This window comes from Gopherus flavomarginatus, chromosome 5 (assembly GCF_025201925.1).
Source record: "Gopherus flavomarginatus isolate rGopFla2 chromosome 5, rGopFla2.mat.asm, whole genome shotgun sequence".
Classification (NCBI taxonomy): domain Eukaryota; kingdom Metazoa; phylum Chordata; order Testudines; family Testudinidae; genus Gopherus; species Gopherus flavomarginatus.
The window spans coordinates 39,091,850-39,107,828 of NC_066621.1; the positions used below are offsets into that span (position 1 = coordinate 39,091,850).

Consider the following 15,979-nt stretch of genomic DNA (forward strand, 5'->3'; position numbering starts at 1 on the left):
GTGTGGTGGCTATAGGTGTGGAGTCCCTCAGTGTAGCTGGGAAGGGGATTGTGTGGGGGCTGCAGGAGGGGAAAGGAGTTCCTCAGTGGAGCTGGAGGGGGGGTTGTGTGGTGGCTGTAGCTGGGGTGGGGAGGATGTGCGGTGGTTGTTGGAGGGTAGGGAATCTCGCCATAGAGCTGTGCTGGGGTTATGCAGTGAGTGTAGCAGGGGAAGTTGTTGTGTGATGGGTGCAGCTGGGGTGTGATGGCTGTTGGAGGGTAGGGAGTCTCTCAGTGGAGCTGGGCTGGGGTTGTGTGGTGGCTGTAGGAAGACAGGGAGTCTGTGTAGTGTGGGAAGGGGTTGTGTGGCTGGTGTAGTATGGGAAGGGGTTGTGCAATGGGTGTAGCTGGGGTGTGGGGGTTGTGTGGTGGCTGTTAGAGGGTAGGGAGTCTCTCAGTGGAGCTGGGCTGGGGTTGTGTGGTGGCTGTAGGAAGACAGTCTGTGTAGTGTGGGAAGGGGTTGTGTGGATGGTGTAGCATGGGAAGGGGTTGTGTGATGGGTGTAGCTGTGGTATGGGGCTGTGTGGTGGCTGTGGGAGGGTAAGGAGTCTCTCAGTGGAGCTGGGCTGGGGTTGTGTGGTGGCTGTAGAAAGACAGGGAGTCTGTGTAGTGTGGGAAGGGGTTGTGTGGCTGGTGTAGTGTGGGAAGAGGTTGTGCAATGGGTGTAGCTGGGGTGTGGGGGTTGTGTGGTGGCTGTTAGAGGGTAGGGAGTCTCTCAGTGGAGCTGGGCTGGGGTTGTGTGGTGGCTGTAGGAAGACAGTCTGTGTAGTGTGGGAAGGGGTTGTGTGGATGGTGTAGCATGGGAAGGGGTTGTGTGATGGGTGTAGCTGTGGTATGGGGCTGTGTGGTGGCTGTGGGAGGGTAAGGAGTCTCTCAGTGGAGCTGGGCTGGGGTTGTGTGGTGGCTGTAGGAAGACAGGGAGTCTGTGTAGTGTGGGAAGGGGTTGTGTGGATGGTGTAGCATGGGAAGGGGTTGTGCGATGGGTGTAGCTGTGGTGGGGGGGTTGTGGGGTGGCTGTTGGAGGGTAGGGAGTCTCTCAGTGGAGCTGGGCTGGGGTTGTGCGATGGGTGTAGCTGTGGTGGGGGGGTTGTGGGGTGGCTGTTGGAGGGTAGGGAGTCTCTCAGTGGAGCTGGGCTGGGGTTGTGCGATGGGTGTAGCTGTGGTATGGGGGTTGTGGGGTGGCTGTTGGAGGGTAGGGAGTCTCTCAGTGGAGCTGGGTTGGAGTTGTGCGATGGGTGTAGCTGTGGTGGGGGGGTTGTGGGGTGGCTGTTGGAGGGTAGGGAGTCTCTCAGTGGAGCTGGGCTGGGGTTGTGCGATGGGTGTAGCTGTGGTGGGGGGGTTGTGGGGTGGCTGTTGGAGGGTAGGGAGTCTCTCAGTGGAGCTGGGCTGGGGTTGTGCGATGGGTGTAGCTGTGGTGGGGGGGTTGTGGGGTGGCTGTTGGAGGGTAGGGAGTCTCTCAGTGGAGCTGGGCTGGGGTTGTGCGATGTGTGTAGCTGTGGTGGGGGGGTTGTGGGATGGCTGTTGGAGGGTAGGGAGTCTCTCAGTGGAGCTGGGCTGGGGTTGTGCGATGGGTGTAGCTGTGGTGGGGGGGTTGTGGGGTGGCTGTTGGAGGGTAGGGAGTCTCTCAGTGGAGCTGGGCTGGGGTTGTGCGATGGGTGTACTGGGGGAAGGGGTGCAGTGGGTGAGCCTAGGGCTGTAGCCCTGGGGTGTCGGTGCCCTGTGGGGACACGGGTTCTGGGGGACGGGCCCCGAGTGTATCCGAGGCTGTACATGCGGGGGAGGGGGGCTAGGCCAGTGTCAGGTGCGAGCGAGCCCGCGCCGGGTATAACCAGGACCCGCAGCAGCCGGCCTCGGGAGTGGGCGTGTCATAGGGGCGGGGCCTGAGGACAGCCCGCCCCCGCCCGCCCGAGCGGCTCCGCCATAGGCGGGCTGTCCAGCGTGGGGGTTGCCATGGAGACGAGTCGCTAGGCGCCGGGTGTGTGGGAGCCGAGCTCAGACCGAGCCGGGAGCCCCGGAGCGAGAGGCCGGGAGGCACCCGGGGCCGCGCTGCGCCAGGGCCGGCGCCACGCGGGGGGGAGGCCGATCCCGGGTAGGGGCAGGCTGGTAGCCCCGGGAGGGCCATCCAGGAGGCACCGGTCCGGCCCTGGCAGGGGGACCCCGGAGCTCTGGTCCTGGTCCCGGGAGGCTGATCTAGGGGCACCGGCCCCATAGTCGGGAGGCTATTGGGGGGCCCTGGTCCCGGCCCTGGCAGGAGGAGGCGAGCGGGCACCAGCCCCAACCCCGGCACAGGGCTCCCAAGGGGGGCACGTGGCCCAGTCCCGGGAGGGCGATCCAGGGGGCACCAGTCCCAGCCTTGGCCGGAGGGGTGCAAGGGGGCACCAGTCCCAGCTCCGGGAGTCTGGTCGGTCCCAACCCTGACGGGGGGATCTGTGGGGGGGAACACTGGTCTTAGTCCCAGGAGGCCAATCCAGGGGGCACCAGGTTAGTTGGTGGTCATGTTCCCTGTGGGCTGCCCCGCTGGAGGCGGTGGCTCTCGTTCTCCCAGCAGCCCTTGGCCATGAGAATGGGCAGCGCAGGGTCCTCAGGCAGGGAGGAACGGCTGCCATCGGGTGCGGAGGAACAGCTGAGTGGTGGGGATCAGACACTGGAGCTGACCGGGCGGCACCTGAAGCGGCTGCCAGGCCCAGTGTGTGCCCTGGGCAGCCTGCAGAAGCTCTACATCAGTGGCACGGGGTTGCGGGAGCTGCCCGAGGAGATCGAGGGACTGCGGGAGTTGCGCATCCTGGCACTGGACTTCAACAAGCTGGAGGAGGTGCCTGAGGCACTATGCCGCCTGCCCCGTCTCACACGCCTCTACCTGGGCAGCAACCGCCTCTTTGGCCTCCCTGCAGAATTTGCCCAGCTCCAGACTCTGCGCTGCTTGTGGATTGAGAACAACTACCTGTACCATTTCCCTCGGGCCTTGCTCCAGATGCCTGCACTGCAGTCCTTGCAGATGGGTGACAATCGACTCCGAGCGCTGCCGGGCAGCCTGCCACGTATGACTGGCCTCCGGGGACTCTGGCTATATGGGAATCGCTTTGAGGAGTTCCCACAGCCCCTGCTCCGCATGTCACAGCTCCATATCCTTGACCTAGACCGCAACAAGATCATCGATTTCCCAGACCTGGTCCACCTGAAAGGGTTACGGCTCTTTTCCTATGACCATAATCCAGTTAAAGCACCACCCTGTGTGGCTGACACTGTCACCCTTGTAGGTGATGGGGCCCAGGAGCTGATGGAGGCCAGGGAGGAACGTCTCCAGAGCCTGCGGGAGCAGGATGAGCAGGATGAGCAGGAGGAGAATGGCTCAGAAGCCATGCAGGGCACCCTGAGGAACGACTCCTCTCTGCTAGAGGATGCTGAAGGCAGTTTCTCTGCCCTGGAATGCTCCCCAGAAGAAACATGAGAATGGGCACTACAACAACATGGTTGCTGCTCAGAAAATCTGGTGGACACTGGTGGGCTGGTAGATCCGCTTCTGCGCTGCAAGGGGTGAGAGTCTGCATGGACCATCTCTGGCCTTGAGTAGCCACAGTCTCCCAACTAAGGTCATGGGTAACTACCAGTCCAGGGAGTCATTATCTTCTTGCATGAGACAGGAAAACCATGAATCAAAAGGGTTGCTGTTTCCTTGCTGGGACCACAGACAGCAAAGGGGAGCATCATCTATCTGCAGGAGTTCTGGGCAATCACTGCACCCCTGAGGCATCCTGCATAGCCACAGGATATGGGGGTTGGCAGGGTTGAAACCACAATGCTATTGTGTTGGATAATCCCATTGGACCAGCTCTGTGGGAGGATGGTCCCTGTATGAGATGGGCATTGATAAGAGCTGGCCTTCTCAGAACAGCCAGCCTGTGGTAGAAGCCTGGAATTGAAAGGACTTTAATGTGACAATCTGTGGCTGTTTGGTTAGGTATCTGTGAGTGATCCCTGCTCCTAGCCATCCAGCCCATTGCCACGGGACTCAGATGCAAGACAGGAAAAAGCCATGCTGTTTGATCTGGTGGGTTTTTTTAATTCCCTTGGACTCCACACCCTGGAGTGCTACAGGGTTCAAGTATGAACAGAAAAACTTCTCACATCCTAGAGATTCCTATTCTCCTACTGGAATTAGACTCAGAGAGAAACGTCTCCCAAGCTGCTCCTTCGAGCTGTCAGCTTTGAAAAGAAGCTGACAGGAAAGCCTTGTTTGTGCGCAGCGCTCCCTCTCTGGCCTGGAAAGGGTTTTTGCCTCCGCTCTTTGTATGGTGGGAAAAGGAGCCCTGTGCGCTGCTTTGCAGGCTGCCTGGACTTTCCATTCCCTTAAATGGGCACAGAAGCAAAAGCTGGTATGAACTGGGCCACCAGGACTGTGTGCGTCTGGGGCATTGGGGTGGCAGCAGCAGGACTCTCTCTGCTTTCCTCCTGGGGGTGGCAGGCTCGTTCTCCCAGTCCCCCTGGGAGCTAGATTTGTACCAAATCTAAGCAATAAAAAGTAGAAAACTGAGAAAATCTGGTAGTGAGAGAAAGAGGCTCCCAGGCTGATTCTCAGGGAGGCTGCTTCGGGAGGCTGCTGCCAGGATGGTTTATTTGGAAAGAGTATGTAAACAGAATCATATGGCCTGGGGAAAGGGAACTGGGTTCTCAAGCATCTGTGTTATTTTTAACATTTTGGGGAATCCTGTTTCCTCTCTCTATCCGTCTCTGAACTGTACTGTCTTCTCTGCACTCTTTCTCGCTCTACTTCATCCCTCCCCCTGCTGCTATCATCTGTGACTCCCTCTGCAGTGCTGCTCCTCCCTCACTTGGAGCTAGGTCCATTCTCCTTCCCTCCTTTCCATATCTCTCTTTGAGCTCCCCTCCACAGCTCTCTCTCTCCATCTCTTCCCCTCCACACTTCCCTGGGCTGTGTTCAATATCAGCCCAGCTTCAATCTCAGTAACATTATTGGCACGGCAAAGTATACCAGTGTTGCCAAAGTTAATACACTTGTCAAATCTCTGTGCCTTGGTCAGGGTTTTAGAGGAGTAACTGGGTTTTATACCACGTGGCCACTATGATCTATTGTGAATTTGCTGGCTAGGGGCCAGGTAGCATTAAGACATTTCCACTGTCTTTTTCCTTTCACTCAAAGTTATGTCATTTTTCTTCTTTGCTTTGCCGCAAAGAGTCTTGCTATTTCTGATCACTTGGAAAAGTCTCCTCCTCTTCTTTTGGATCTCATGCAGCACAATAAAAAGTGCCTGACAGTTTCAGTCTCTCCTGTCACTGTGGGGTACAAAATTGCCCATCCCTGGGTTTCTAGTGGAAAGTGTCCTGGCTTCCGTTTTTGCTTTGGGATCACTGCTTCAATACTTGGTGAGAGCACAGCTCTGTTTTACACATTGTCCTGTAGACAGGGGGTCTGCTAGTGTTAAAGGAGCTAGAGCAATCCAGCTGCTTGTGTTGATGATGTACTCTAATCCCAGTAGCCAACACACTTTTCTTTTTTGGGGGCTTCATGTAGTGTCTGGAAGAAGGTGGGAAGATACTGCCTGTGTAGAAGTGGAGGGTGATTTTAGCAGTGGTTATGATGTCCCTTCCAGTGCAACCTGTGTGCCAGTTGCTGTACTCCACACTCCCCACCCATAAAGGTCTAGCAATAGCTTTATCTGTGGGATGAAGGTAGCCAGAGGATTTTAAAGATCTGTAGCACATCCTGTAGCCAGTTGGGCCCTTCCTGCTGCATGACTGTGAGGCCAAGGTGTGGCTCATTCAGGTGGGTTCTGCTGGTGTCTGCAGAGTAACATTTTAATTTGCTTTGGGGCTTTAAGCCTGTGATTTTTTGGTCTTTTCTAGGCTGAACTGACGGGGCCTGTGTGCTGCTGTAGCAGGTGTCTCTGTAGCAGGTTCAGGTGCCTTGGGTGGGGATTAATCTGCCCAGTACTGATAACAGGAATAGTATGACTCGTGTCTCTCAGAACTGCTCTGTCCCTCTCTGTGTCATTTTTGCTCCGGGGGCTGAATTGGTCTGTGTGACTAGGGGAGGCCCAAACTGCATGGTCTCGGTCCCGGAGCTGGCCCACCTGCACCTGAAAACTACGTCCTCCCTCTCTGTTCTGTCTGAGCCGTGGGGTCTCTCGTTCTGAGCCGTGCTCCCTCTGTCTCTCTTTCAGTGGTGTCCTCGCTCGCTCACTCCCACCTATTTGAAAAGCCCTTGTGGCACCTGAGGATGTGCCATCCCAGCCGCATACCTGTGGTCATGAGTAGAGAGTCTGGAAGGACAGGACAGGCTTGGGCGGACATGGGCGGTGAGAGAGGCTGACTCAAGCTGCTGTTTTAAAAATGGATTCTAATTGTGCTATCGAAATGATGGCGGGTGGAGGGGAAGACAATGACTCCTGACAGTTACAGCCCTTAGTGCTTCCCTGGCCCTTGTATTTCAAAGGACTGTACTGATCTGAGCTCCAGAGTTCTCCTGCCTCTTCCCCCCCTCCCCCACTGTGAGTTAGGGGTGTATTGCATGTTATCCCCGTAGCACTCCGCAGTGATCTCCCTTCTAAGCCCACTACTACTGCCTGCCCTAGCTAGCTCTGTGCACTGGGGCATGCCTGCCTGAGGCTTAGCACACACATGGGTCTATTAAGCTGGGTACACTGAGGCTAAACTCCTGCCTGGGAAGGGCCTTTTATTGCTGATTGTCCAGACTCCGATGAAATTGGTGGTGGGGATTCCTGTACCTCTCAGAGTTGTTTTGTTTACTGAGATCAGCAATGTTGCTTGACTGGAGTTGTTAATTCATTCCCCTCTTCCTCCTGTTTCCAGTCATTTCTCTGCTCTCTTTCTCTTGATCAGCTTCAAGTGGTTTTATTAGACTTCTTAAGGGAACAATTTCAAATGATTTCCTTTGCTGTTTCTTATAGCAACATCCGGAGTCAGCAAGAGGCTGCCAGGTCGGGGGAGGGGATTGAGACACGAGTTACCTTCCTCCCCCTCTGCCAGATGGGGACACTGGACTGGCGGCAGCTGCTGAGTCAGCCCAGGAATCTTGTGTATGTGTATCAAGAATGCAGGTACCCATAGGAACATTGCTTGTGCTAAGGGCTGACTCGCCCTGATTATCTTAATCCTCAGCCTTACTGAGCATGAAGTCTAAATCCTACTGCCCATTTGTGATGGTGAAGTGAATTTCTGCTGTTCTGCTCCAGCCAGGAGGAGGGAAGGTCTTCAGCCTTCCAAAGACCGGATCAGAGCAGTGAGTCTATCTCATCTGGTATTTCACCTCCTTGAGGCATCAGAGCAGATCAGTGATCAGCTGGGCCAATCTCTCCTCCTTGTTATAGTATAATAGATCTGTGGTCTGTCTAGTCTGGTATCCTGCCCCTGGCAGTAGCCAGTATGCTCCTCCGCATGTTAAATCTAATTGTGCAATATCATAGCAAGGCGGTAGGGGGTGATAATGTTTCCTGATCCCAGACGGTGATCAGCTTTCACTGAAGCATAAGAACCTGTGGATCTCACTGAGCTCTTTTCCCCCATAACATCATGCAGCAGTGAGTTTCACAAGTTACTTGTTGGAACAGCCAAAGACTGTTTTTGTGGAACAGTCCAAAGACTTCAGACCAAAGGTTTAAATTTTTTATTTTAAAAACAGTCAGAATTGCAAGACGTTTTAACTAGAGCTGGTCAAAAAATGTTCAAATGAGACAGTTTTCTCAAAACTTTCTGCAGGAGCATAGGGATTTTGACAAAATGTTGTTAAGAAATAAAAATAGAATTGAAGTGTTTCGTCAAAGTGAAAGTCAAAGTGGAATGTTTTGACCTTATTGAAATGGAACATTTTGATTTTTCATTTTGAAATGACTTTATTTGGAAATTTATTTTGTATTATATCATAAACATATAAACTTTTTCAAAAGTCAAAATCTGAACGAAATGTTTTGTTTGACCTGCAACTAAATTTTTTTGAAAATTTTATTTCACTGGAAATTTCACATTGTTTTGTTTTTCATGTTGGTGTGGCGCAAAACCAAATTTTGAAATGTTGGAATTTCCTGCAGAATAAAAAGGCTGCGTTTCAGCCAGCTCCAATTGTAACCAATAAGACTGCAGTATGTAAATGAACTAAAGTCAAGTGCACTGAGGGTTACCAAATGTTTGTGAGTTGTGAAGTTCCAGAATTATGTCGAGATCTGGGAGGCCTCTGTCTAGGGTTTCATCCGCTGTTGGCTTTGTTGTCTATGTATCAGGTATGACACAGCTATGCTGCCCGGTATCATAAGTTCACATTCCAGCTGGGTTGACTTAACCTTTTTTCTGAGAGAGAGAAACTGAGCACCAGGCATTAATCGGAGTGGTCCGGTCTGCTCTGTATGGACATTAAGGCTCCCAGGCACTTTTATAAAATTAGGATTTTCCCCTGCTCTCTGGTGTTCTAGCACAGTGGTTCTCAACTAGGGGTACGTGTATCCCCTGGGCGTACACAGAGGTCTTCTGGGGGTACATCAGCTTATCTAGTTATTTGCCTAGTTTTATAACAGGCTACATAAAAAGCACTAGCAAAGTCAGTGCAAACTAAAATTTCATACATCTCGTTTATACTGCTCTATATACTATACACTGAAATATAAGAACAATATTTATATTCCAATTGATTTATTTTATAATTATATGGTAAAAATGAGAAAGTCAGCAATTTTTCAGTAATATGCTGTGACACTTTTGTATGTTTATGTTTGATTTTGTAAGCAAGTAGTGTGAGGTGAAACTTGGGAGTATGCAAGACAAATCCCATTCCTGAAAGGGGTGCAGTCACTGTTCTAGAGTGTGCTATATCCTGGCTGGATCCCATCTTTCAGAGGTGCTATCTGAATGGTTTATAGCAGGGGAATTTTTTGGTCAAGGTATAGTCAAGGTCCGGACTCCAGAGAAACATTTTTCACACCTCAGTAACAATAATGATAATTAAATAAAAAGATTTCATGGTCTGTTCAAAAGCCTCTGGCAGTCTGGATTTGGCTCACGGTCTGCCTATTGACTACCCCGGTTCATAATGTCTGAAGTGCTTTGGTTTTGAAGACACTATAGTAATACAAGATAGTGGCATTCACACCTCTATGTACGAATGAGACAACCTGCATGTATAGAGAGTGGCATGTATGCACACCACTGCTTTCTACTGAATAAAATCAGAAATGGTTTTCTATATGTCAGAGGCACTCTACTGCTGATATCTAAGGGAGATTCCCCTTTAGCTCAAGGAGCAGGCATCTATGCTTTTTGAAGCAGGAGATCTGAGTTCTAACTGCTCTATCACTTTGAAGGTCTGATTGGACCCCGTGTGCAACATAATGACAAACACAAAGTTCATAGATGGCCACATTTTTGTTGCAGTCCCATAGAAAGGCATTTGGATGCTGAAATAACACAATTTCCCCTCCTTCTTGCCCTACTTTTTTGTAGGGACGATTACTTCTGCTGCTCCCCAGGTCTTCTGCCTGGCTGCCCTGTGCTACCACCATGAGTCTGACTTCCCCAGGCTCCCTCCGTCTGGCTGCCAGCGTTGTGCTTCCCTTGTGGCATTAGACTGCCTATTTTTCATTCCCTTGGAGGTGTGACAAAGTTCCTCCTCTACCTTGGTGGGTCCTGCGCTTATTTGGCAGATTTGCTCACCTCAGTGATCTTCCCCACAGTCTGGGTCAACTCCTGTGTCTGATCAGGAATTGGGAGGTTTGGGGGGAACCCGGGCCCGCCCTCTACTCTGGGTTCCAGCCCAGGGCCCTGTGGATTGCAGCTGTCTATAGTGCCTCCTGTAACAGCTGCATGACAGCTACAACTCCCTGGGCTACTTCCCCATGGCCTCCTCCAAATACCTTCTTTACCCTCACCACAGAACCTTCCTCCTGGTGTCTGATAACGCTTGTACTCCTTAGTCCTCCAGCAGCTCTCCCTCTCCCTCTCCCTCTCCCTCTCCCTCTTCTTCTCCCTCTCAGCTCCTTGCACCTCTTGCTCCCAGCTCCTCACACACACTTCCTCTCCTCTGGCTCCCCCTCGCCTGACTGGAGTGAGCTCCTTTTTAAACACAGGTGCCCTGATTAGCCTGCCTTGATTGGCTGCAGGTGTTCTAATCAGCCTGTCTGCCTTAATTGGTTCTAGCAGGTTCCTGATTACTCTAGTGCAGACCCTGCTCTGGTCACTCAGGGAACAGAAAACTGCTCATCCAGTGCCCAGTATATTTGCCCTCTACCAGACTCCTGTACCCCACTGGTTTGGATCTGTCACAGAGGGCATTAGCTGGAGGGAGTCGAGAGAGGTTCCACAAAAGCAATGGGATCCAATCTGGGAGGCCGGTTTCAGGCACAACAATTGCTTCTGCACAGGGATCAGGATTGGGCCTGCATTCCAGGAGAGCATTTGCAGGTCTGGTCATGAGCTAATCTGACGCTGCAGGAATACAAGTGAGACTTCACAGCCCTAGCACTGTATGCAAATAGCTTCGGCACGTGTGCATCTTTGGGTCACAGTATAGAGAATAGGATTTGTATGTATGTAAGTGGCATATTCTCCGATATCCAGCGTGCACTGCTTTGTGTCTTGTTTTAATCACAGTTGTTCGGAGCATGCTTCTGTTTCCATCTGCTCCTGCTAACTGCAAACATAAGGCAGCCTAGGAGAGAGGAAGTCTCTCTTTAGAAGGGCATGATTCTGAAAGGTTCAGGGTAAACAAAACTAGCAGGTTCATTGCAAAAGGGATTAGCACATTTTGTTACCTCTCCCTTCAGAGACCCTTCGATGTACAATGTCTGCTGGAAGAGAAATATGAATCAGTCGCATTGACTGTGGCAAGTGGGTTCGTATGACCATTCTGCTCTTTACACTGCAATGATCCAAGCATACACAAGCCCTGATTCTCAGAAGGTATCAGCTGGTCTAGTTCCATTGACATCAATGCAGCTACACCAATTTACCCTAGCTGATGTTCTGGCTCGCAACGTATACTGAGAAGTCTCGATGTCTTAGGGCAATGATCCCCCTACGCCCAGTGGTCATAGGAGGCAATATACAAATCCCTAACTTTCTTGGGTTTCAATCTTGGGCCATATTTGGTACTCTGGCTTCTGAGGTAGAGGTGTTTGTGCTGTTCTAGTAGTGATATTGGTGTGGCTGGCACCGTGCGCATTGTCATAGCGATTCACAAATTGTATGTGCAATAGGAGATGCAAGGTTTGGGAACACTGGCCGAGGGCTTTTTATCTGCATCTGGTTCGCTCACGTAGAATAGGGATCTTCTTAGCTGGTTTGGAGTGCTGCTATTTCAGCCATTTCTGCGTGCTGAGAAAAGGGGTTGGCACATGGACTGGTGATTTGAAGTGTGATTCCACTCTGAAAAGTGAGTCTGTAAAAAACGCAGGGGGTTGCTCAGCAGATCTACTCCCTGAGTGTTTTCAGAGTCCCAGCACATTTTGGGTACTTGAAAATATTTAATAATATCTGGTTGCTTTATTGAGAAAAATACATTTTGGCTGTTTTTCACACTGCTTAGCCCTGCGGTGCGAACACAGCTCCAGGAGAGTGAGCTGGATTTGATTCCTTCTGCACTGACACCATCAGCAGAATTGTGTACTCAGGGTCTGTCTGCACCGCAGTTAGGGGTGTGATTGCAGCACGTATAGACATACCCAAGCTAAGTTTATGGAGCTAGATCAAAGTTAGCTCGAGTAACCATAGCAGTGAATCTGCAGCAGAATGGACGGCAGCTGCTTGAGTGTGTACCCAGGGTCCTGGGCAGGTGGGCCTAGCCCAGGCAGATGCTTGTGCTGCTGTAGTTTTACTGTTCTTGTAACTGGAACTAGATCAAATCTCACTCAGGTCTGTCTTCACATGCTACAGTCATATCTCCTGATTCCAGTGTAGCCATGCCATAGTTCCAGTCATTTACACATGTGCAACCCCAGTGAAGCCAAAGGGGTTTCACCAGTTTTGCTGAGGACATAATCTGAAGATGGGGGCTGCAGAGATGTCAACAAAGGTCTAAGTTGGCCTGCAGTAACTCTCTAGCTAGTGATGATGTAGAAGAAGGAAAGAATTAAATTTAGTTTTCAGAACCTAGAGTGAGTTTTAATGGCTGGCTTCTTTTTACTTGTATACTAAGCACATTTGACCTGGAAACATTGAGAGGCAACAGATGTAGAACGTCACGGTGACATTTCTATAGTGTCTCTTTTCAGAGTAGAATCACACTTTAAAGTCAGTAAGTGAATTCCGATAAAGGTTGAGGAACCTTTGCCATCAACCTTGGCTTTGACCAGTATACGTTCTGTCCTTTGGACTGGTTCCTTAGCCAGACTGTTGCTTTGTCGATAAAACAGATTAACTGTGCTGTTTACAATCTCTTGCACTGGCAAAGTTTGCAGATTCCTCTGAGAAATAACAAAGGCCATTGTCTAAGATAATCTTTTCAGGGATTCTGTGTCTAGTGAGTATGGCCCTTGGTTTGTGGTACTTTCAGTTGTGTTCAGGATTTCCAGTTCCAAGAAGTTAGTTTAATAGTGCACAACACGCATATCGAGTCTGTTGTTCCACACAAGGAAACAAACAACTGTCAATGGTCTGCCATGGTCTTGTTGGCATTCCATGAGGTATCATTGGTTCACTTGTATTTTTCATATATCTTAAAGCATATTGGACAAGCTGGTCAACTTGCTGATGTATCAAACTAAAGGAATAGGTCAGTTTCTTTGCTCACCTTTCTGCATGCCCATTAGCCAGCGGTTTTGGGCCTACTACAGGAGTGGGTGGGTGAGGATCTGTGGCCTGCACTATGCACGTGGTTAGCTTAGATGATTGTGATGGTACCTTCTGGACTTAAGTCTCTGAGTCTATGAACCCAGTTGGAGAGCTTCTCAGTGCACATGGAACACCTGTTCTGGCCAAATGACCATCTCAGTGGATTGCCACCCTTGGGCTCATGCTGCTAGCATGAGACAAAGCCAGAACTGCCTGAGCTCGGAAGTGTTGAGATGTGGCCAACTCCTGCCGTCCCCTCCTGCAGCGTACGGTTGGCTCCTGAGTGTTTCATGGCCAGTTCTTTTCAGACGGCCTTCGGTGACGGGGCTGCCTGGGGACTTGCCAGCTCTGGCGGTGTTCGTCCTGTCTTTTGTTGCCACTTCAGCAGCGTTGTGCTAGTTTAGCCATATATCTTTCATTGGTTCCTTGAGTAGTCTTTCTTTCTTTCTTTAACTGGATGTTCAAGGCCATGACCATTGGTGGTGGTGCTATCAGAACTTTGATTCCTGTGCTACTGCTCCTTCCAGAGTGCTTAGGCAAAGACTGACTGGCTGCCTGGTGCCCTCAGAGCCTTGGGCCTATCTCCTCTACAGAGCATCCTTCTGTGGGTGCAGCAATGAGACACTTCTCTGAACTCATTGCAGCTCTTTGGCACCGAGATTAGTCCTATTAATGCGCTTGGGCTTTGTGCCTTTGAGCTCGCTCTCCTCTGGAGTTTACCCTTGACACAAGCATGCATATAGAATCATAGGACTGGAAGGGACCTCGAGAGGTGACCTAGTCCCCTGCACTCATGGCAGGACTCAGTATTATCTGGACTGTCCCTGACAGGTGTTTGTCTAACCTGCTCTTAAAAATCTCCAAGGATGGAGATTCCACAACCTCCCTAGGCAATTTATTCCAGTGTTTAACCACCCTGACAGTTAGGAAGTTTTTCCTAATGTCCAGCCTAAACCTTTCTTGCTGCAATTTAAGCCCATTGCTTCTTGTCGTATCCTCAGAGGTTAAGGAGAACAATTTTTCTTCCTCCTCATTGTAATACCTTTTATGTACTTGAAATATATATTATGTATATGACTGGCTGTTGTGCCTGACACTGATGCCACAGCTTCTTGTGTGTTGTCTTGTGGCTGTGGGCTCTTGATGCGTGAATGCCTGTGTGTGAGGCTTTTTAAGAGAGAAGTCTCACTCTATTGGCTGCTGAAGTCAAAGACCCAGGGTGCAAAAGGTCTCAGTGACTGGGAACTACATTAGTTATAGTGGGTAGGTTGACATCTTTTGCGCCTGGTCAAGTCTTGCATATTCCACAATATGCTGGTGCAGTGCCTTTCTAGCTGTTGGACCAGGACGTCTCCTCCGCCCAGTCTGCCAAAGAACACGCAGCATGCTGGCGATAGGCATTTCCCGGCATAGCTGCCTTCTAGGGGAATATAGGGTGTAGAAGGGAGAGATAGTACTTCTGAAAGTCAAGACAGTTGCACTCTTTGAGAGGTTCTTTTTCATTGGTCTTCGCTTTACACCCGACTCTCACCTGTGGCTCCAAGTAGCAGCTAGTATGCCACACTGGCCACACCCCAGAACACTGCTTTGATTGGTGGGATAACCCAGGGAGAGGCCGGCTTTGAAACCAGTACAATAGATTCTGCTGTTCCCAAGAGAACTGTAGCTAAATGGCTCTTTGGATTTGCTGCTACGACCTGTCAAGGGTCCTTCCAGTCACATAAGAGCAGTTTTGGCAACTGTTGTCAAATCTGTCTCTGTTCAGGTTTTCAGTGCAGCCTCCTGGCTTATTCTGCATTCGTTTACCAAGCATCACTGTTTAGGCTTGGCTTTTTGGCAACAATCCAGGCTTGATTTATCAGTGCTAAAACTACCTTCAAGGTTGGGCGCACCATGATGCTCATGCCCCTTGGATTTTATTTAATCGGGATATCGCTTGAAATTGTCCAGCAGTTGCATTTTTAGGAGATATCTTATTCTTCCATGTTAAAAATCTATTACGTTTCAAGGCGCACATATCGCTTGTTTTACTCTATTATTAGTTCCCATTGCAGTATCTGGTACAGTATGGTTTAGTATTCAAGAAGAGAATCAAATGAGATGGTATCTTTGGAGAACAGGAAATCACTTGTCTGTAATTTTTGTTCTCCTCCCAGTGGATTACTGCTCTCCCCTCCTCCCTGCAGACCTGAGGGCTCTGGAGTTTCTGCCTAATAGTTTTGCTAATTGGCTGGTGGGATTATTTTTGCCTCTTGCTTTGGAAAGAACTGACCAGGGAACAAGGAGAGGCAACCTAGTTATTGAGTGAGGGGGAAATGGGTGCGTGACATGAGACTTCCCTTTATGGGTACCTAATTGCTTAAAACTTCACAGCTAGGAGAATTCAGTCCTAGTCTTATGCTGGTTTTATACACATAAAATCAGTAATCCATTGACACTGATGGGCCAGATGCCCAGCTGGTGCAAATCAGCATAGCGTCATTGATTTCAGTAAAGCTATGCCAGTTTACGCTAGCTGAGGATTTGCCCCTACATCTTAAAAACATATAAGAACATAAGAATGACCCTACTGGGTCAGACCAAGGATCCATCTAGCCCAGTATCCTGTCTGCCAACAGTGGCCAATGCCAGGTGCCCCAGAGGGAATGAACAGAACAAGTAATCATCAAGTGATCCATCTCCTGTCGCTCATTCCCAGCTTCTGGCAAACAGAGGCTAGGGACACCATTCCTGTCCATCCTGGTTTATAATCATTGATGGACCTATCCATGAATTTTCCACCGGTAGTCTTTTATGAAACCTGTTATGGTCTTGGCCTTCACAACATCCTCTGGCAAGGAGTTCCACAGGTTCACTGTGCATTGTGTGAAGAAATACTTCCTTTTATTTGTTTTAAATCTGCTGCCTATTCATTTCATTTGGTGACCCTTAGTTCTTGTGTTATGAGAAGTAGTAAACAACACTTCCTTATCTACTTTCTCTATACCAGTCATAATTTTATAGATCTCAGTCATATCTCCCCTTACCCTTCTCCCCTTCAAAAATGAGACTTTATCTCTCTGTTTCTATTTTGTGGCAATGAAGCAGGGACATTCCTTTTTCAATATCTAGCAGTCTAACCCCTACTGCTAATTCCAAAGTTTTATTTTGTT

The 15,979-nt window shown here is 50.0% G+C and overlaps 1 protein-coding gene across 1 annotated transcript; it reads left to right on the forward strand.

Annotated features, from left to right (window-relative positions):
* The first annotated feature begins 2,070 nt into the window (after nucleotides 1-2,070).
* On the forward strand, nucleotides 2,071-13,489 carry LRRC10B (leucine rich repeat containing 10B). Its single transcript, XM_050956399.1, has one exon. The coding sequence runs from the start codon at nucleotides 2,596-2,598 to the stop codon at nucleotides 3,484-3,486; it is 891 nt and encodes a 296-aa protein (XP_050812356.1). The 5' UTR covers nucleotides 2,071-2,595; the 3' UTR covers nucleotides 3,487-13,489.
* The last annotated feature ends 2,490 nt before the right edge of the window (nucleotides 13,490-15,979 follow it).

What these genes read in the sequence shown, in the direction of transcription:
- LRRC10B (XM_050956399.1), top strand. Translation starts at nt 2,596, where the DNA reads ATGAGAATGGGCAGCGCAGGGTCCTCAGGCAGGGAGGAACGGCTGCCA.